Genomic DNA, 23,197 nt, shown 5'->3' with positions numbered 1-23,197 from the left:
CTCAGTGGTGTAATAGCAGTTAAAATGTTTCTTAACTCTGACCAAATAGATTCTGTTTTTTTACCCCTCCAGAACATCCTCTCTGTAGCACTGTAATATTCTCCTTAATCAACATTGCCATCCCCCTCCTTTTTTTCTTTCCCTATCTCTCCTGAACAGCTTATATCAAGGAACATTTAGTACTGAATCCTGCCATTTTTGAGCCAGGTCTTCATTCTCACCACAATATCATATTCCCCGTGTGGATATTTGCACCTGCACCTCACCAACATTATTTACCATGCTTTGTGTGTTTACATACATGCACTGTTAGCTTAGGTTGTACAAAAGTGAAAGCAGAGTATGCAGTCACCCTGCCCTCGGTAAGCATATTTTGATTAAATGTAACAAGGCTTCTGAAGTTTGAGAAGAGAGGAAAATGGGTGTGTTTGTTGGTGGCCAATTATCTCAGTCTCAGGACTTTACTGCAGGAGTTCTCCAAGGCAGTATCTTAGAGCCAACCATTTTCAGTTTCTTCGTCAATGACCTTCCCTTCATTGTAAGGTCAGAGGTGGGGATCTTTGCAAATGATTACACCGCATGCAGTCCTATTCACAGCTCTTCAGCTACTGAAGCAGTTTGTGTTCACATGCAACAAGACTTGGACAACATTCAGACTTGGGCTGATAAGTGGCAAGTAATGTTCACAGCACACAGGTGCCAAACAATGACCATCTCCAACAAGAAAGAATCTAACCACCCCCTCTTTACATTAAATGCCATTACCATCACTGAATCCCCACTATCAACAACCTGAGGGTCACCATTGACCAGAAGCTTAACTGAACAAGCCATATAAATACTGTGGCTACAGCAGGTCAGAGGTTGAGAATTCTTCAGTAAGTGACTCACCTCCCAACTTTCCAAAGCCTTTCAACCATCAATAAGGTACAAATCAAGAGTATACATTCTACTTGCCTGGATGAGTGAATCTCCAACAACATTCAAGAAGCTCAGTGCCATTCAGGAAAAAGCAACCCAATTGGTTGTTAAACATTTACTGCTTCCACCAATGGGCACTATGACTTGGGTGTGTACCATCTACAGGATGCACTTCAGCAAGTTGCCAAGGCTTCTACAATTCCTTCCAAACCTGTGTCCTCTATCACATAGAAGAACCAGGACAGAAAAAAGTATGAAACGGCTGCTCCTTCATTGTTACTGGGTCAAAATCCTGGAAGTTCCTATTTAAGAGCACTAAGAATGTAACTTCACCACATAGACTGCAGCGGTTCAAGAAGGCAGCTTACCACCAGCTTCTTGAGGGCAATTAGAAATGGGCAATAAATGTTGGCCCTATCAGCGATGCCCACATCCCATGAATGATTTTGAAAAATCAATTTTTATGCAGTAAAATTTGTATGATTTTTCTCCCAATAAACTAAATTTGCTGTACCTCATTCAATTTGACCTGTTCCCGGAATATCGCAGGCATTGTAATTCTTGCAATTGAACAGAGTGGGCACAGGCTGTGCAAAATACCACTGATATTAAATGAGCTGGAAAGGGATTGATTGAAAGCTTTTGAGAGATTTTATTAGAATTTGTTATAGTGATAATAGAGCCAATCACATGCAACTTTATTCTGTATTGTGTTTTACAGAATAATACAAAAACCTTAAAGAAATGGATGGCTGAAGTTGATGTTTTCCTGAATGAAGAATGGCCTGCTCTTGGTGATTCAGAAGCACTTGAAAAGCAGCTAGAGCAATGTACTGTAAGTAAATTACCTGCAAGAATAAGTTTACTCTTTATAGAAGACAACCTCATTAATGAGAGCTGCATATTTCAAGGGTAAATACAAATGCAGGTCCATTGTTATGTATTTATTACATGGTAGGTTACTGGAAGCCAAAACAGAAATAAAACAATTTAATGAATTAGCGTTCTTCACTGTGCTATGATCTAAGTAGAGACCAGTAACTTTTTTTTTAAATTGGAAGAAATTCGAAATCCCAGTTATTTACTAAAATAATTAAGCTACAAGATTCCATGGCCAGGACTTTCCATTCGTTAGGCGGGGACGGTCGTGGAGCTGACCACTGCCTGCGACCGGCTCCACAACATGATTTCACGCGGGCAGGCCAATTAAGGCCCACACTGCGTGGATCGCGAGCAGTCGCGCTGAGCGCTACCTGTGTGGGCGAGGGGAGCAGGGAGAGTCAGGTCCAGCACGTAATATGCGTATGCGTGCGAAAGAATGCTTCAATTTCCCTGAGGCATGGAGCTGCATCAGGGAGATTGAAGTGCTTTTTAAAAAAAATAGATAAGAACATAAAAAATTTAATGAAACATGTCCCCTTGTGTGACTGTGTCATATGAGATGGGACATGTTTTTATTTTCAAAATAAAGTTGTTTTTCATCAGTATTAGCTTTAGGAATCATCATCCCGCTCGTGGATGAGGTTTCCTAAAAAGCGTAAAGGCTGCTTGGCCTTTTCGCCTGCCCGCCAACCATAAGGTTGGACGGGCAGTGTAAAATTCACCTTAATGGCCTTAATAAGCCTTTACATTATTGGCAGGCGTGCAGCCGACTCCGAAATTCCGCGCGACTTCATGATGACGTCATCGTGTGTCATTTTACGTTCCGGTTGCACCCGCATGCCAGATGTAAAATCCTGCCCCATGGTTTAAAACAGAGGATTTTTACTATACAAGAATCAAGCAAAGAAAACACTAAATACTATCTTAGATAACCTATCCTTTAACATCCAGAATCAACATAAGTTGAACATGAATTAACAGGCAAATTATAAACTTTACATTGCACGTTAAATAGCAGATACAACTAAGACAGATCTTCTGAATTTGCTCAGCAGTTCACTCAGATTTTGGTGATCACACTCAGTCACAAAGTCCTTCAAACCTCTGTCTTCCTCACTAGGAATTTCAGCTCCTCTCCTCCTAGGGGCTAGTCTGACACCCAGCCGACGGCAGCGCAGAACTAACCTGAGTTCCACAGGCACAGTCTTCACCACAAATGGCACATGTCTGCAGACCCTGCTCAACTCGGTCTGGATGGGGTAGATCTGCTAATGTTATCTTCAAGTAACAGAAACAGCTGCAGCAACTTATTCTCGGCTTCTAGACCTGGACATTGATTTCTTTAGTTTTCCCTTTCAGTTTCCCCTTTCAGCTTCCCTGCACCCCTGGGTTCATCAACTGCTACTACCCAGCTTGGATTGATCTGTGTCCTTTTATATCTTTCAACCAGGTCCAGTCTGCTCAGAAGTTTTGACTTCCAAATCTCAGTTTGTTTTTGTTTCCTTAGAAACTGAGAGGGTCAGTTTCCTTTGTCAGTTTCCCTTTTCAGTTAGGGTCGGCCTCAAAAAATATAAATTTTAAAAAAACAGATTCCCTCACAACTATAATAAGAAACTTTTTTGTCACTGTGTGTTTTGGGTATTTTAAAAAATAGATAGCTAGTGGCGAAATATCAGACCTTAACTGACTCAAGGAGCTTGCATCACTTAAAACATGAAAAAACATTCTGCACAACTTTCAACGTTACCAGAACATTCAGATTGACTATTGTTGTGTCTCACAATGAGCTATTCTTCCACTCTTCATAATGCATGCTAGTCATTCATGGCTGGCACCTTGAGCCAATACTGTTTCAGAGAGGAAAATCTATTATGGCGGGCAAAAGGTGAAGACATGCCTTGAGTGTTAATTTCTGCTTTTTTACTGATGAAATGTAATCGAAAACCTGAGGAACTTTTAGTCACATCTTCACATCATAATGCAAGAAATAAGTAGAAAAAAATGAATTCCCACTGTAAAAACCACAGATTGTTTTATCCAACTTACATTTAAAAGGATTTCAATCCCCACCCATCTCCAAACCCAGACTGTGTCGTCCAATGCCAAGTGCTGGAACCTGAGGCTGTTTTCTTTTTATTTGTTTAATCAGTAATAAGGAGTGGAATTTGAAAATGGCAAATGATCTTGACTTATGCAGATAAATGGATAAAATTAACTTCAGACCTCAAGGTACTGAGTATCAGAAGGCTTTAACAATAGCAGGATTTTTTGTGGTAAGAGTGTGGAGTTGCTCATAATTATGATGGTGTACTATTTTCTGAGGTGGGGGGTGCATTATGTCTTGTTAAACATTTTTATGTTTGGTATATGTGCTTTCTTCTGTTTATGTGTGAAATATCATTGACTTTGTTTGGGAACTACTGCACCAAGGATTAAATAAGAATGTTGGTTCTGACCCCAAACTAGTTAAAAGCAGGGAGTTTGAAACAATATAGGAGTTTCATCAGAAGTGGTTCCCTGAACTGAATAAGAATTGTGAGAGAAGGAAGCCCTGCCAGGATTGAACAAAGAGCCAAAGTGAGGATGAAAAGAGGCTGATTTTTTTGTGCTATAACCATACCATTTTTATTATTTCATAGAGATTTTCAAATTTCAATCTAAAGCTGTTCATACACAGGCTAATTGAATCATTGTTGACAATTTCAGTGTAAACATATTTGTTTCTTTTGATAGTTGTCATTGTTTAGGCTTCCTTTAGCTGTTTGGATATAATAGATATTTGTTGTTTTAGTCCGCGTGTCTGGTCTGTGTATTAATGTGCATCATTTCAAAGAGAATTTGATAGTGTGAAATGCAGCCAACAAATTACTGCAACCAGGCAATTGTTCATTCACTGGATTAGACACTGAGAAAAGATGATGCAGCCTCTGAATTGTAGGTGGTGAAGTTGGACTTACAGATGCTGCTGTTAAGGTGGTGCTAAAAGTGCAAGAGGGTGGTACTAAAAATATCAAAACTAGAACAGACTTAAGCAGTGCAAGAAACTGTGAGGCCAGTATTTCTGGATGAATAAAGACTTAGTAGAGCCATGAAATGTAAAAAGCAATCGGTATTAATTAGGTGTGTGCATGATGCTGCAAAACTACATTGAAAAAATTAATTTTCACTGCCTTATGAAAAAGCATGGAGGGGATCAAGATGATGTATTTTTCAGAAGGTATTTAATAAGATGCAGCACAAGATGTTGCACAAAAATTTGGTTTATGAGATTGGGGATAATATATTGGCATGGATTGAGGATTGGTTAATGTACTAAGAAAGAGTGTAAGAATGAATAGGACATTTTTGGGATGGCAGGATGTAACCATTAGAATGCCACAAGGATCACTACTTGGACCACAGCTACTTACAATCTATGTGAATGACTTGGATGAGGGGACTGAGTATGATATATCCAAGTTTGCTTATGATACAAATCTAGGTGAGAAAGTAAACTGTGAGGAGGATGCAAAGAGGCTCCAAAGGGAAATGGACATTTTAAATAATTAGGCAAGAATGTGGCAGATGGAGTAATGTAGGGAAGTGTGAAATGACCCACTTTGAAGAATGGAAAAGCAGAATATTTTTTAAAAGATAGGGGACTAGTTAATGTTGGCATTCCAGAAGCTTTGGGGGCCTTGTCCCCAAATCACAGGAATTTTGCATGCAAGTACAGCAAAGAATAGGAAGGCGTATGGTATAATCACCTTTCCTGCAAGATGGTTAAGAGTATAAGAATAAGGAAATCTTGCTGCAATTGTTTGATGAGATCACACCTGGAGTATTTTGTACAGATTGGTCTTCATCCTAAGCAAGGATACAGTTGACTCCGAGGAATCCAATAGAGGTTTACTAGATTGATTTTGGGGATGAGAGGGCTGTACTATGAGGAACAATTGAGTAGAAAGGGCTTATATTCTGTGGAGTTTAGAGAATGGGAGGTGATCTCATTGAAACATATATAATTTTAAGATGGCTTAACAAAGAAGATGCTAAGAGGCTTTTTTTCCCTGGCTGGAGAGTCTAGATCTAGGGGTTACATGGTCTCAGGATAAGTGGTTGGCTATTTAGGATAGGGATGATAAGAAACTACTGAGATTGGTAGTGTTTTGGACACCAAGGGAATATAGGAATATGGTGATAGGGTGGGAACGTGGAGTTAATCTAGGAGTTCAGCATGATCTTATTGGATGGAAGAGCAGGGTCAATGAGCCTGTGCTCCAGCTCCTATTTCTTATGTTCTTATGTAATTCAGTTTAAAAGAAGACAAAGTTTAATAAATTGTGAACCATATAATATAAAGCAGGAGCATACCAATCCCTTCATTGTAGCATAGTACTAGATCTTCCCTTCATTTCCTGAGAAACTGCCTTGTGAATCATTCCCTGGTGTGTTGAAAATCTAAATTAGCTGATTCAAAAAGTTGCCAAGGGTAGCAAGCTTCTGGCTGACAAGTTCTGGCAATGAAGCTATCTACTGCAACTGAAGCAAAGGCAATTGGACAGAGCTCATTTCCTGGGAAATTTCAGCTCTAGATGGCTGGTGAGCCCAGTCTTTGGAAATCAGGTAGGGAATGGCAGGCACAGGATCAAGGATTTGAGTAAGAAGCTTCTCAGTGTGGCTACAGTGGTCTTTCTAAAATCTTGAGTATGTATTGCTTTAAAGAATGACAGCTCCCAGTGGGTTAAAGACAGTAATTCAATGTTCGTGTTCTGCTGACATTCCTAAACTGCTTGTGCTTTTCTCTATGTTCATGGTGTTTGAACCACTGCATTGAATTAGTAGTTCACTGACAAGTCATGTATTATCCTCTATCTGTTGTTAGAACTGAAATATTAGTAGTGTTACCAAGTGTCAAAAATCCTATCTCTGTTGTACATATGCGAAAAAAAAATGTTGGAGTAAAGGCAAACTAATGTTATAGATTTTTATTGCATTAATAAAATTTGAATCCTTCCTACAAACCCGAATTCAAATTACAGCTTCTTATGAAAGATAATTCTCTAGATGTTCAATTAATATGTTATGTTTCTTTAAGTTTTTTTGAACTTCTCTCGCTATCTTATTGGTATCAGAAGGAGTTTGATTCTCAAACTCAGCTGTAAGTTTCATTGAACCATCATATTTTGCTCTGTCTTTCATCTGTGTAGTTCCAGGTATGTTTGAGTAATTTTGATAACTATGTTTTGCTTCTTTTTTAGGCATTAGTAAATGACATCCAAACTATCCAGCCCAGCTTAAATGGTATTAATGAGGTCGGAGGAACCTTGAAAAGCCAGGCTGAGCCCACCTATTTGGGAAAATTACAGACTGAACTCTCTGAACTGAATGCATGTTGGGAGAACATCTGTAAACAGGTGAGAAAGTCCAGCCTCTGAAAATCAAAATAATGGTGTCTTCAGATACCAATGTTTTGTGCAGAAAAAGGTGGTAGCGGTGTTGAATTGGACATTTTCTGTTTTTGTATTTGTTAAAATTCCTGTGTCTTCACCAGACTGTGGCAGTGAATTTCATTAGAGCTTCCCCCACTTTGCTGCTCTGTCTTCACTGGAAATGAAGGCATGCAGAAACCCACTAACATGCATAAACAACACATTGTTACATATCTATCAACATTTATAGATCATGCTTTGCATATAAGATCAAAGTATCTGTTTGCCAAAGAGCAAACTACTGAGTGAAGTTTGGCACCGATTTTGTTGCCAAGATATTAAGTTAATGCAATGGTTTAATATGTGGGCAGTTGCATTCAGGATGATACAGAATATTGAGAAGTCTTCATATAGTAGTCACTAAATTCTGTGCAATGTGGAGCTGGCATATGTGCTTATTGAAGTGTGTTAGAAACTAGCTGTCCTAACAAACTTAATTACTGATGCATATTGAAAACACATTTTTGTACAATGTCCTTCTGAATCAGAATTTTGCTCGTTTGATTATACACTGACACGGTCTACTACACTTAAGCAGATAAGATAGGATTTATAGAATGCTATGTCTGTTGAGTCTTGTGAAGTGACAACAGCTTTGGACTTATAATTTACAGTAAATTTTTTCACAGGTTTTTTTTAAATTTGCTTTCCTTCAGACTTTTTTTTTACTGTGATATTCATTTTATTGTTGATTGTGTGGAAAAAGTCCGTGCAAGAACAAAATGGGGTAACCTTTTCACTGAAGTTATCAACGGGAAGAATTCCAGTCCCTTTGTATGTCGGTATTTACAGAGAATTCTGTAAAGTTGACCTATTTTGATTCAAAGTAATCTCTAGGAGACAATGTTGAATCCTTGACATATACATCACTCGAACAATACCTTGTGAACAGTAATCATGTCTGTTGATGTGCGATAGTCGGGTTTGATGGGCAGTTCCAGCATTTCTGGTTTGGCTCCATTCTTCACAGCTGTTTGATAAAGGTAGTAAAATTTTATCATTCCTGTGTGGAGAATTAGCCCTGGGATGGAAGTTCTGGGGCAGATTTCCAATTTGCCACCAGGCATAAAATAAAACCAAGCGAAATAAAAATATTGTAGTTTCTATATTGGGCATGCCAGTTTTATGTCCAGGGGAAAATTTATCCTCCATCTCTAAAACTCTGAAGGCTGATTTGGTAAAAGCCATCATCTCATTGACCATGTAACAGTAACCCGGAAAGAAACAACATTTTATGGACAGAAAATAAGATTGGCAAAAAAAAAATGATGTGGCCCCACAGTGGCAACCTAGAGTCACAACTCAACTTCAGGTCATTTTCTTGGTCTACTGAGACATAATAAGTTTCAATTTTTTTCATTATTTGAATACTTGCAAGGTGTGTCTTAGGCAGTGGTGGGGATAGGATTGATGAATATTAACACTGATTGCATTCGACCCTGGTACTTTTTAAATTATAATTTCTTATTTGTCCATGACCCTCCTCTCCTGAAGGCAACGCCTCATATTGGATAATGGATCCAAAGGTATCAATAGCAGCTAACGTCCATCTCAAATAGGTTGTCTTGTGCGAAAATGGACAGTGGGTGTCATAGATAGGAGTAACCTTGTTCTCATCTAACATTTACCAACACACGAGCATCAATGGATTATGATCAGGTTGGCAACCAAGACTGATTTTATTGACCTCTCCTTCCCCTTTGATAGGCCAAGACGCTCCATGAATAATTGTAGCAGCCAGATTGCTATTGACTGAGATTAACTAACTCAGCAGAGGTTAGGGATAGAACCTGGAATCACCCTGGATTTGTATGTCTCAGTGCCACACTAGATGGAGCATTTTCCCACTGAGATATCAGAAGAGCTATGAAACTTGGACCTTAAGGTTCCTCCTGATTTGTCCACATACAGGTGCAATCTAGCACAAGAAAGTTATGTGGCTAAAAAATAGAGAAAATTTGAGCATGAATGAGTAAATGCCCTTAATACTTAACACTAGTCAGTTTTGCATTTGTGCACTTTTTGGGTTTTAATGGGACATGATTAAAGGGTGGCTAGAGTTGATATTCATGTTTTAAAATGTCAAGGACAGTATATTAATACACTCTCTTCCTAAAATTATGACTTTCAATGTATGGCTTCTTATTAAAGAGATAGATTCAGATTTTATATATATATATATTTAATGGCTACGAAGTGGTAAATCGCAATGCTGTTTCCAGCTGGTTTGTTTTATCATGTAAACCTATTGAATCCAATAGCTGTCCAGAATTTCATTTGTACGGAAATTTTTTGCTGGTAGTTGAAGTTGCTACAGGTGCAGAGTTTTAATGCATCATAAGGCAATAACCTTCAAAACATTGTATTTTGCAGTAACATAAGCAAAATATATTGTAAAGCTTCAATTAAAGTAAAACTTCAGATGTTCATACTAATAAACAGAAATAACATGTATAGGAAGAGGTTTAAATTTAAACATAGATACAAATTTTGAATATCCATCTCAGTTACACACACTCCAGTAATCTGAATGGCACAAGTATTCCAACAGTGCTAAGAAGCAAATGTGTGTATGCAGTCTTAATTCAGAGCATTTCTTGAATTACTTAAGACCCTATTTCCATTTTTTTGGTCAGTCAGGTGTTTGGCACAAACACAACTTTTAAAACAGTAAATAGAGGAATATTATAGCAACATGCAATCGTCAGCTAATATTACCAACAGTAATTGCTACATCCAAATCTCATTCCATAAAGAGTGATTTGATGTTTATTTTTTCTTTTGACCATAAAGAAAAATGTCTTCCTGTGTATGCTTTCTGGGGAGTGCGTAGTTTCACTCTCTGGCTTTCTTATTTTTCTCAAGGGTGTGCTGAGGAGAGCAAGTCTGCTGGCATTATCAATGTTTAGAAATTAGCCTACTGAAAAAAAAGATTGATTGCACCATCCAATGAACTTATCGGTACCATAAATGTAACAATGTTTGAAAAGGAGGCCCTCTGGAAAACTTAGTATTTACTAAATAGTGAAAAATCAAAGAGGGATGGCTGAATTTGCTACTTTGCATATTGACAATGTTTTCATTTCTCCCTGATTGTGTGAAACATCACAACCTTGTTGGCAATAAAATATCTGCAGGTTGCTGTCATTGACATTGGGTGGAAAAAGCTTGAGAATCAACCTTCTCTCTTCTCACTTGCTGACCATGAAAGTTATTCCATTAGCTGAAACCTCCAGCCATGTAAACACTCAGCTTTCCATTATCTTTCAGATTTTATTTTGCCGTAAGGTGGCACTATTAATACTGCAACAATTAGCATAATGCAGCAAGGAATTTTTTTAAAATATTTTGTGAGATTGTTATCTCTTATTAGCTTATTCTCAGCAACTGCAAGGAGCTGGGAAAAATGCCCACATCAACACGCCGATAAAATGTATCCTCAAAAGTGGAAAGGCCTTCCAATGCAAATTTCCAGATTACTACAAAGACAGAGAAAAGTTGTCAGTACCCCTGAGGTGGAGCAGGCATACTGTGTTAAATCTGACCAAAATTATATAGGTGCTGCCCAAGGCTTCGTCTCCAAATTGCGCACTGCAAAGTGCACACACAATGGGAAAATAGAGAGGAAGGGTAGTGTAATTTATTTGCATTGAAGCATAGTTTGTTTTAATGCTGAAAAATACCTTCCCCACCCCCCACTGCATGTAATAAATTCTTGCTCATGGCTGAAGTAAAAGTTTTAATGTTTCACCAGTTTCAAAAGCTGGAACTTTTTTCATCCTTGAGGATTATTTATCACCATTCATCAGCCTGCTTGCACCAATGTTTGTGAGGATGTCAGTGAGTACTGGCTGAGTATATGGTTCCACAGGGAGCTGTAACTGGGTCCATATGTGACTACCTTACTGAAAGAAAAGCTTTGTGCACTTCCCAGACATTTTATGCAAAGGTGAGAAGATGGGATATTGTTTATTTTTAATTATAGAATTTCTTCTTAGTGCCATGTGAAATGTTTTGTGAGACAAAAACTGTTAAAATTGCCTTTTCTTCAAACTGCGAAAAATAGGCGTACGCCAAAAAGACCGCATTAAAAGGTGGACTGGATAAGACAATGAGTCTCAGGAAAGACCTGTCTGAAATGCAGGAATGGATAGCACAAGCTGAGGAGGAATATTTGGAAAGAGATTTTGAATATAAAACACCCGAAGAACTCAAAAAGGCTGTGGAAGAACTCACGGTAAATTTCACTTAGCAAGTTTGTTTGTGTTTTTCATATATTTTGTTACTTTTATAATAGTTAGGTGGCAATGCATTCATTCCAATCACTAGCATTTTCTGTTGCCAGTATTTCCTAGTTTCTATCTGACAGATTTTGTTGGCAAAAATCAGTGCGAACTTTAAGCTTCTCATACAGTCCAGAGGTTACCCTTGAGTGCTCTCAGGCACAGCTGTTCTCTACATGGGTGGATGATCAAATGGCCCTTGTGCTTTGGAGCAAACTTAAGGGACACAAAAGAAATGGTTGAATTAATCTTGCTTACAATGGGATGATTAGATTGGTAAACCTGTCACCAGCAATAATCCTGGTGGGTTTACAACAATCTATGTTTATATTGCACAAGAGCTTGGATTAGGGCTTGAATTTGAAACCATAGATGCAGAGCCAAGCATGCTACCAATTAAACAAAGCTGACACAATAATATTGGAAAGGCATCTGACCAAAGCATCAAGATCAAATTTTCCTGGAGCCAGCTCTCCTGCCTTGATTGTTTGTTGGCACTTTGGGAATTCAAACTGCACCTGTGTAAAACGCACTTTCATATATATATTTTTTCCCCTGCAATGTAAATTTTTAGGAGGGGGATTGAGTTATAATACACCTGTGTTCCACTGTATTTTCAGTGTGACTGACTTGTTTACTCACAAACGATAAGAGTTTTTCTGAGAGCTGTTTCTCATTACATTGTGAGATTCCTCGGTTGATATTATAGTGAATATATCTCAAAGACACTATAAATATATTTAAGGCCCCATAAAACAGAACAAGACCCACTAGATTCTACAACATGATAATATAAATTAAGTGGTTAATCTTTTCTTCAGCTCCTCCACCACTATTGTCACCTATGTCATGGTTGCTTTGCATAGCACATTTCATTATTTTATTATATTTGAACAAACTATATAATGATTTGAGACTGTTGCGCCTCAAAAGAGTTGCAATTTAGCAGCTAAAATAGGAATCTCATTACATTTTTAATGAGGTTTCCTTGAGTGAAGCATTGTAATGCGTGCTTTATCTGAAGCCCTGAGCATGTACTTTTCTGATAATATATTTAACATTGACTCTTCGCATATGAAAGCCACCCAACCTCCATTCCCAAATGTTAGAACATTGAGAACTAGCTGTTTTAAACAGAGACAGATTATAAATGCAGCACTACTTAGGACTTGGAAGAGGTGGGAGTGTTTTGGGGACATATCTCTGCAATTTGCACAGCTAACACCATTAAGTGCTAAAAATAACAGCTGAGTGCTTCTCATAAGCAACCAACATATGTATTCGGAAGAAATAATTAAGGACTGCTGCTTGCCATTGCTAAGAGAAAGCTGCTGATTATTGAGATACTAAGATATTATCCAGGCAACCCATCTGTGCATTTCAGTGGAAATTCTTCGTGAGTTGACTTGTTAATTCTGAACAAACAGCAATATTGTTTGCAAAAACCCCACCAGTGACCAAAAAGCAAATAGCACTTTGATTGCCAAAGACCAGCAATTGACATTGCTTAGTAACAGCATGATGAACAACTAAAACTTTATTATGTTTCCATGACACTATGGATTCTGTTGTTAGCCTATAAAACTTGTTTAGAATGCTATGTCAAAAATAATTTCTCTGGCTAAAAGACAATTATAAGCTATAAAGTTGTAAGTGGATCATGGCTTATTCTAAGAGCAAATAGCTAATTCAGTTTTGCAAGGACAGTTGGGAAATGTTTGGTTGCCATTGTAATTGAATAGGGAAACAATGTGATACTAGTGGAGTAGTCTCATGACCTCAGTCTATTACTACCTCTAAACCTCAAGTTGTTTGACAAAATGCCTTAAATTTGAGAGGCCTACGAGTGATAGAAACAGGATTTCACAATGTTGTGTGCTGTTTTCATGGGAGGCATAGAATAAATAGGTGAGACATTTTTGAGACAGCAGTTTTCTTTAAGTTAGCCAGCAATATCTGGTTATCTACAGGTGAACACACCTATCCCTGTTATTCAAGAAGACCATTCTGTATTTAAGGGATTTAGGCAGAGTTTGGAATAAGCTTAGATAATCCTTTGAACTGACTTAATTTTTTTCATTTGTCTTATTTCAAAACAAGCATTAACCCAGTTAAAATGAATACGATAATGCTTGTGCTAATTTAATGCCTGTCAAAAAGGTCAGGCTGATGATCGCTGTTGTAAGTCATAGGCTAGGATTTTCCAGCCCCATTGTGGTGGGACCCGCTGCTGGAGATTCATCAGCCCAACTAATCGACTTTTGGCTGGACCGGACGATCCTGGTGGCAGACGGGGCTGGAAAATCCTGCCCATAGTGCCCAACCTCATGTCCTTACAAGTGTTGGTTTTTGAGTTTTCTGAATTCCTAACTGTTTTGGAAATGGACTGGCAAAAAGTTCAGTTGTGAGAATAATGAGATAAAATCAGAACAAATTTTATTAAGTTCTCCGGTAAACTATAGCAGTTAACACCGGCAGTGATTTACAGTCTAATGAGGGCTATATACTTACCACATTAGGACTGGATGGGGAGCACACAATGACTTTTCTTCTGGCAGCTTTTGGTCTTCAGGCTCTTCTCTGTTTCTCTCTTCTTATCTTATATCTTGTCCTTGTCTTGTTCTCTTGTCTCTAGATTTCTCCAACACACGAATCTGGACGGGAGGCCTTTTATTCTGGCTCTTATCCAGTTAATCCCTCCCTCTCCCCAATCATCTTCAGCCCCATGATTGAGTATGCTTTTCTTGACAAACCAGGAATGGTTCATGTGGCTGTTGCTAACCTTACATAATTACACAATGCCCTTCATATTTACTACTGTACCTCGAGGATTTTACATCCTGTGCTCTCTTCAGCTCTCAGCTTTTGCTAATTTTCCCATACTATCTTGGTATCTTTTCTATACTGTGCCGTATTTCTAAGTTTCCCACTCCACTATAACACCAAGACCAGTTCCTAATAAAGTTAGATGTTAGTTTATCATAATAAAGTAAGATTTTAGCAGTTAGTATTCTGGTTAGTAATCTAATAATCTTACACAGGGTTACTGTTTGAAGTTATGCTTAACCTCTCTGTTGTATCATCAGGTAGGATGTTCCAAGCAGAATATTTAATGCCAATACTTGCATCAACATTACATGAAAATTTATATCAAACAATGATTATAAACTGTCTGGTTGTGCAAGGTGGTTCTAAGCACAGTTAATGTAATCTTATCAATGGTAACTGAACAGTGGAAGCAATACTTCGCTAAAAGAGGCTACAATCTGGATGTTCCCAGTATCTAGATAGGTAAAAATTGGGTGTAAAATCTATCTCTAACTTTTGCCTAAATGGATGTTTCAAAAAATTTCAACATTTTATATCTATTTTTTCAACATTCTTTTTGAGATGATTTTTGAGGGAGGGGTAAAGGCAAAGGAGAGGTAAAGGGGCAAAGGAGAGAGGAAAATAGGCAGCAAGTAGCTCTTGCACCATATTATTCAAGTTTCAATATTTCAGACTCTTTCATTAGGCATAGGGGTTCTTTACTAATCATCTTTAAAATATTGGATCGCTCACCATGCTCGTCATTGGGTACTGGCAGCTCTTTGATACTATTTCTCTGGCTAGCCAAGTGAATCCAGGTCATGGTCTACAAGTAAAATAATAATTGTAGTAATTATAATTAATGCAACAATAAAATAGGTTTTTAGAAGTTTGCTTGACCTTGCTTTACTACTCCCTTCCTATCAATGTGGCATTATGAAAAAGGTAAATTCTACCCAATCCCTGTCTCTGTAAATTGAATCAGAGATTTCAGTGTTGAATGCTGATAACCTAAAGATCATAAACAGTTTTTCTTCTCAATAAATGGTTAACTTAGGGGGCTGTATATGGTCATGTTTCATTTCCTGGACTTGCAGGGAGGGTTGTGGAAATACATAGAAGTAGCAGTTATGTTTGGTGTAAACACAATTGCACTTTTAATGCTTGTGTAGTTATGTGCACTTTATTTTTTTTAAGAGAGCCAAGGAAGAGGTTTCACAGAAAGAGGTGAAGGTGAAGCTGTTGAGTGATAGTGTTAACAGTTTCATAGAGAAGGCTCCACCAGCAGCCCATGAAGCTTTGAAGTCTGAGTTGGACATGCTGACAGGCAACTACCAACGGCTTTGCAGCAGACTGAATAGAAAATGCAAGACTCTTGAGGTTTGTTCTTGGATTGCAAAAGATCCTTCCTTTCTTTCCCATCAAGCATGTTAGTTAAAAAAGATTGTGAACTGCTTCTGGATGGACATGTATTGCTTGTGTATGCTAAGTAATGTGAAGGAAAGCACCAGGGCTGCAGGCAAAGATATTTTCAGGGGCATTCTTATCTAATTTCTGAGATGTAGGGGACTATTTGGAAGTTGGTAAAATAGTGGTGACAGCAAGAGTATTATTATTTGTATTAAATGATCTTGGAGGTTAACTCTTTGTCAAACACAATAATATGACACTATATTCATAGAGATCTTTGTTGTTTCCAAGGAAAACATAATTCCCATTGGTTTTTGTGTGAGTGGTGGTGTTGGGGGTGGGTGATTGTGTGGGTGTGGGGAAGAAATAGAATGAAAGCAGTTCTGCTGATTGTCTGTTTGTATCTCCTATGATGGTAAAGACACATTCATAAGCTGATACCTGCATGTCTGAAGTTTCTTAGATTTGGATTGGTTCAAGCTTGATATTATCTTTAAACAATCTAATGTTATATCCCTATATTATCAAAATGTTGCCATGGTTGGTTTATCCATCCTTCAGCATAATGATGAGTACGGAGAATCAGCCTTCTCCAAAGGTTTAAAATATGATGAACACTAAACACAGAATCAATTTATATTTAGTGAGATGTTTTTGTTAACACAAATGTTGGTTATTTCTCCACGAGTCTGCTCATTTCTCCCCAAAGAATGTTCCTGTACTTTTGAAAGATACTCTACAATTGAATAGGAAGTTTATTGCATCACGTTACTTGATTATTCTGCATCATATTTTATTTTGTCTTTGATTCTAATTTTGGATTTCCCACATTCAATCTCAGGAGGTGTGGTCATGTTGGTGTGAATTACTGTCCTATCTGGAGGCAGAAAATCTATGGCTTGATGAACTAGAGCTTAAACTCAGGGAAACAGAGAACCTTCAGGGAGGTGCAGAAGAGATCTCTGAGGCACTTGATGTAAGTAATTGTGCCTGTAGACTTACTCGCATGTACCCTCCATATAGCATTCATTGAAAAATCATATTTAAATGAAATAAGTGCAACTTTTAATTGTCATAATTTCATCTAAATTTAGTAGTTCAAATTTGCAATGCTTTGCATTCATGTTGAGCATTACAAATGGTTCCTTTTTAAATCTGACTAGTGAAATATTAAAATTCCGGGACTCTTGGTCAACCTTTTCTAAGATATTAAAAGGAACCTCTCTGTTCAAATATAAGTGTTTGGCTTTTTTCAGACTGAATGCTCAATTAAATCAGTAGAAACTCCTAAAATAGAGAAACATTGTTTTGAATTTTCAATGGTGTAGGGGTGTAGACTCCAACTCTGCGAAGAAATCACTGTGTTACCTAAAGATAGGCACAAAGTGTTAACTTATCTCTTAATAGTTGTGCACATCTTATTATTTATCCCACTCTGAGTTAGATAGCAGAATGTCTGTTGTAAATATATAACTATGTGTGACTTATTTATGTGCTTATTCAACATTCTCTTATTGTTTTAAACTTAAAAGGAAGTTTTCTGTGATGCTGTACAGTCTTCCAGGACAGAATTAAGGTCTTTTGAAGCCATAGACAGCAGAGCAACTAAAAGCAATTACCAGATGGTTTGCTGTTCGTTCTCTTGGCATTTTATCAAAAGATTATCCAGATTTCTAAGCAAAGATAGACAATTTTGAAGGGATGGGTTTTTGGGATTCATCCACAAGATTGATCTAAGGTACTAGTACTAAAATAACGTAGGACATGAAGATTAGAAAGACATCATAATGAACCAAAAGAAAAACAGATTATTTGGTAATTCATTCAAGTGATGTTTATTGGGTTTTGCCGTGCACAAGTTGGCTGCTGTGTTTACCTATGTTACATGAGTAAACTTCAAAAGTATTTCATTAATTGCAAGGCACTTTGGGACACCCTAAGGAAGTGGTGAGACGCAATATAAATGTAAATTCTACTTCCTTATTTACTTGCAGAGCCCATCAACCGATCCCCAATTCCCCAAACACCCTGAATTGACCTTCCATTGGTTTCAGAAGTCTGACATATCACTCCCAGCCACAAGCACGCCCCCCCGCCCCCCCCCACCAAATTTTGTGCAGACAACTTCCTCCATCAAAAGTTCTCACTTAGTGCATTCCACTCTCAGCGCTCTGACTATTAATACAATCCCAGCCAGGGCATCTCTGTTCTGAATACAATCTTTCCATTCTTCCCAGCCTCAAACACTCAACCTGCTATAAATATTTGCATACTTCAACACACCCCTCTTTCTATAGTGCACCATTTCCCTCCAGTGGTATTAGAACTCCAGGCTGTTGTCATTACACTATAACAAAAACCTGGCCTCCACTCCCATCTAAATTCCTCTACATGTCATCAATCATTAACCCTGATAAATTGTGTGTTAAATAGCATAAAGTTGTGGCTGTGTAACTTACTCTGTTCCTGATCCTTAATTTGGTCCTTAGCAACCTTTTCTAAACCAGTGTTCTATTTAAAACATTGCTATCCTTTGTTAGCAATGATGGATACATTTTAAGTTCATTTTAGGTACATGAATCATTTGCAAGGTTTGCCCACTAATTGTTACTTACCTTAATTAACTTGGTAAAGAGTGGATACCCTTGGGATTGGGAGTAGTGGGAGCATTGTGTTGCCAATGGAGATATCCTGGGAAGTGTTGCGTTCTGTGGAGGCATGATTTAAAAGATCTGATACTGCCCTTTGCACTTGAAACTATTTAAATCTTTGGCTTCCAATTATACCGAGATTGCAACCCCACCAGTGCCATTGGGAAACGGGGAGGGGGTGGGGGAGAGAGTGCTATGGTGGGGAGCTGACATTCAACTATTACTTACTGGACCACTTGTACACAAAATGTTATTACAAAGTCTGTGAACTCACTACAGATTTTAGGAAGCTTCTATCTGTACTGCCCTTAAAATATTCCCAACAGTAAATTGTGATTTTTGATGTCAGAAGCAATACTTCTTTGACATATGCATTAGGTAGCACAGCTACCTGATCTCTGTGGTTATATTGAAAATAGTTGGTGCAAGCAACAATATACAATTTCATGGTTTTCAAGAAAAATGTGCTTCTCTATTAATTGCTCATGGCCCAAGGTGACTAGCAATTAGTGGTTAAACCTTCCATGATCACCACATAATTTATATCTGAAATGAACTGAAAATGTATCATTAATTGCCAACAAAGGATAGCAATGCTTCAAATAGAACACTGGTTTAGAAGCAGTTTCCAGGGACCAGAGTAAGATTTTTTTGTGCACTAGGAGATGACACTGATACGTTCACAGATATCATTCTTACATGATCAGGTACTTGAGGTGTAGGCATTGGAGGGTAACCTGTAACCTGTGGCTGTTTGCTTTTGTAAATGGTGAAAATACAATGTTTGTGCCTGTCTTTGTTTGTGGATAGGTCACCATATATATACAAACATGTGAGGTATTTTATTTTATCTTGCTGTGGAGTAAGACCTGATATCACTGGAGCTTGAATTACATGAAACAGTGCCACTTCACTGAGCCTATCGTCCATTTGAAATGCTTCGCCAATCAAATTATTTACAGGCTTATCTCTGTTGTGGGCTTATCTCCACTCTTATTAAATGGTTGGAAGCTGATAAACTGTTTTTATGCTATCTGAATTCATTGATGCGTTCTAGCCTTGGATCGCGTTCTAACCTAAGTATACAGATATATTTATATAAAAAACACAATCTACCTGCTTAATGCTGAACTTCAAAGTCATTTACTTCTAATATTGTGGATTTGTTTCAGTCCCTGGAAAATGTCATGCGTCACTCAGAAGATAATCAAAACCAAATCCGTGAGTTGGCGCAGACACTGACTGATGGCGAAATCCTGGATGAGCTGATCAATGAAAAGCTGGAGACATTCAATACTCGTTGGGAGGAGCTCTTACAACAGGTGAGATGAATGCACTGCCATTTATTCAGGTGACTTAATAATCCTTAGGTGATAATACTAATTCCATGTTTTGGAGAGGACTTCATGGCACTGGGCCTGGATCAATCAAAATAAATCTTTTAGAAAGACTTGTCTTTTTATTTCAACATATTTTCCAAGTTGTGCTAATTTTATGCACTTTTGTGGGTGTCTGTACAATATGGATCGTAAACTATTTGCAGGTCAAAAGGGCTGAATATCAGGTCCCAGTGGGGGAAGGAACTGAGGCAGGTGAGGAACTAAGATACTGGCGCTGGTTGGCATGTAGATTTCCTGATACCACTCACAGCGCCAGTGAGTTTAACTAGGGCAGGAGAGGGCAGCCTCGAGAAACTGCTCGATCCTTAACCATGGCAATTGAGTTTGTAAAAGAACTCATTGACAGCTTATTAAGGGGCATGTTCTGATTTTGACAGGGCTATCTGAGGCAGACCAGGTGAATGGAGGCAGACTCACAGCACAGAGCCAGTTAAGGCTGCCTTGGGAATTAGGTGGACCCCATGAAAGGGTTAACAGTGCAGAGCGGAACATGACCATTGGCACACTGTTTTCATTAGCTCAGTGCAGGCTGCAGGGAGAGCAGGCAAAATGCGCTCGGGCAGTGCAGGGACTTGTCACCCTCCTGGCACTGCATTAGATGCCAAACACAAAGGAGGGGCCACATAATCAGAAGAAAGGCAGCAGAAGGTAATGGGGGCAAAACACTCAGACTTAGGGTCTAGCGGTGTTGAGGGGCAACATTCTCCACAGGAAGGGCAGGGCCTTGGGAATGAGAGGGGCAGAGGAGATGAATGAGGAGCAGGAAGGACACAGAGGCCATACCCCCAGCATAGGATCTATTGGCAAAGAAGGAGCTACCTTGAGTTGACCAAGAACCTGTGTCACTGAAAATTGCAACTTTCCAGGCAAATGAGCACAGACATTTGTGCCCTTGTCACCAAATACCTCAAAGTTCAGTTGGTCTGGACCAAAACAAGAGCTTACTCCGTGTGTGCACTTGCTTTCCTGGCAGCTGCCATGTTTCCTTCATCCTCCACCAGGCTGTTCTAGCTCTTCATTCCAATCGCCCAAAGTCCATGGTTGGATTCTAGGGGATAAGGGACATTCCTCTAAGAGGTTTCACCATTACTGTAGATGGACCCTTGCTTGCCTTCACCACTTCGTGCCTCTTCTTGTCCCACCATTAATAAAAAGAGGTTCACACATCTGGCTTCGGAAAGACAAACAATGCACAGTCAGCTCTATCTGATGGCATGGCCTCTGTTCTCAGTCACTTCTACATGGTGCTCCCCTTGTGGCCTTGGTGGAGGTGGTGCAGCCTGCTCACTTGCCTTTGCCTGCAGCTCAGATGCAGTTGGCCACCCCATCAGAGGTCACTACACCTGCTTCATTGCAGGGACAGCTCCATCACTGAGCCCTGCCACACAGATTCTCCCTTAGTGTGAACATAAGTACACAAGAAATAGGAGAAGGAGCAGACCAAGGAGATTAATGCTGATGATGATGATGATGACGCCCCATAATGGGTGACACTCTCATACTTCTTAGTGACTGCCTCAGCTCTTGGCTGGCATTCTGGGTGACTGAAGGGAGCACCAGCTGTGGTGCAACTGGCATTCTCTCCAGACATCCTTGTGCCGTCAACATCATTGACCCATCAAGGCTACATAGTGTGGAATGCATCCTGTGTATGTCAGTAAGCTGTTCCTGCATGAACTCCAATCACTGCTGCTTATGGTTCTCCATGAAGTTGGCCACTTCCTCACTGGAGGAGTTCATGCTCTCAAAACCCTGAGCCTTGGTGGCACACATGAACTGCATGGATTCCTCATTCTCAATCCATGACCCACACCGCCTCAGAGAATTTTGACATAGGGTGTACACCTGCTATTGCTAGTCTAGATGGAGCCTCCTTTCCTGTGACGTCTGAGGCCTTGTATCTGAGCCCAGCTATGTCAATCCTCTGGGTTGGACTGCCCACAGCTGCCTCTGTCTCTGGCATCTCCTGTTGCACACTAGTGTCATGCTCCTCATCTAATGCCATTGTATTTTAACAACAAATGAGGACCCACCAACTTGTGTATCAGCACTGGAGGAGGATGCACTCGAAGACTGTGATGGTGCTTGGTTTGAGCTCTGATGTGGCTGTGCTTGGCCTCATGATGGTGAGGGAGTTGGTCTAATTCCCTCAATGCCTGGTGTTGTGGGACACAGAAGCAGAGATCTTGAGAACTAGCCTCGGAGAGTAGAAGCCTCTGCAGTGCTCAGACTTGCCTGGTCAGCTCAATCTTTGGTATGCTGTCAGATGGGCTGGAGTGCAATGAAAGCTTGTTAAAAGCTTTGCATTCTCTAACCACCATCTCCACCATGGATTCCCATTTTGCTTTTCCTGACTTGCTTTTCCTCCACCAGATTTGCAGATTTGGAACCCCTTCTCCTGTGTGGGTCCTCTCGCAGGCATTATGACCCAGTTTCTCCTGCAAGGGCAAAATATAATTGTGATGAGTCACTGCTGGCCTCTCTGGCCAATGCCATCTGCTCCTGTTCATTAGAAGCTGAAGATTCAGTATTGCCAGGTCCTCAGTAGCGCTAGGGTGCAAAGCCATTTTCAGGAATCCGTAAATGCCCTAGGCACAACTTCTTCCATTTTCGGGAACAACACAAGGCCTCAGGCTCCTCAACTGGCGTGTCTGCTGGAGGGTGAATGCTCAGAGGCCTGTCCTGAGAGTTCAGTGTTAAACCCACCTCGCCAGAGCATTACAGGTCATTGAACTTCTTCCTACACTGGAGCCATTTCTGCGTACCACACTCTGTTGGCTGACTGTCTCAGCTATCTACATCCAGGCCTGCTTAGTCTGGGTGAATGGCCACCTCCTGCCATCCTCTGGGAAATTAACCTCTCTCCTCTCCTTCATTGCCTCAAGGAGGACCTCCACATTTGCATCCACAAATCCTGCCCTGGGCTCCAGGCCTCTGAGGCATCAGAGGTTTGAGACCTCTTTTCTGAGACATCTTTCAAACTGAAGGTAAAACAATGAAATGACAGCCACAGTAAAGGCTGCCATGGTTTGCTTAAATCAGGCCTGTACTTGCATGGTCCCATCATCATTCCTACCCTCGCAGCTGCTAGTTGGCCACCAAACATGTCTCCAAGCCAATTAAGGGACACCCCCATGAGAACTGGGACCAGTGCCTGCTTCCCCTGGGGATGGGATCTGAACCCGGAAATGGTCCTGATGTCTGTTGCCAGCCTCCGAACAAAAATCCTGTCCATTGTGATATTTTGATATGTGGGAAGACAGTGAGACCATCTAGCCAACCTATTGACGGTATTCCCTTTGCATGCCTAATAATTCTGTACAAGGTACAAATGCTATTCTGCTCTATACATTTGATCAGGAGTAAGTATT

At 39.6% G+C, this 23,197-nt stretch overlaps 1 protein-coding gene across 6 annotated transcripts in view; it reads left to right on the top strand.

Annotated features, from left to right (window-relative positions):
- The window catches only part of dmd (dystrophin), a 1,945,510-nt gene that overhangs the window by 818,831 nt on the left and 1,103,482 nt on the right, over positions 1–23,197 (top strand). For all 6 annotated transcript variants that reach the window (XM_078559857.1, XM_078559853.1, XM_078559852.1 and 3 more), the window contains exons 23-28: positions 1,643–1,756; positions 7,044–7,199; positions 11,341–11,511; positions 15,563–15,745; positions 16,617–16,751; positions 19,599–19,748. In XM_078559857.1, the coding sequence (XP_078415983.1) occupies positions 1,643–1,756; positions 7,044–7,199; positions 11,341–11,511; positions 15,563–15,745; positions 16,617–16,751; positions 19,599–19,748 (909 nt within the window). The remainder of the gene's footprint in view (positions 1–1,642; positions 1,757–7,043; positions 7,200–11,340; positions 11,512–15,562; positions 15,746–16,616; positions 16,752–19,598; positions 19,749–23,197) is intronic.

The sequence above is a fragment of the Cetorhinus maximus genome, chromosome 16, assembly GCF_964194155.1.
Source record: "Cetorhinus maximus chromosome 16, sCetMax3.hap1.1, whole genome shotgun sequence".
NCBI classification, from domain to species: Eukaryota; Metazoa; Chordata; class Chondrichthyes; order Lamniformes; family Cetorhinidae; genus Cetorhinus; species Cetorhinus maximus.
This window is presented reverse-complemented; position numbering and strand designations above follow the sequence as displayed.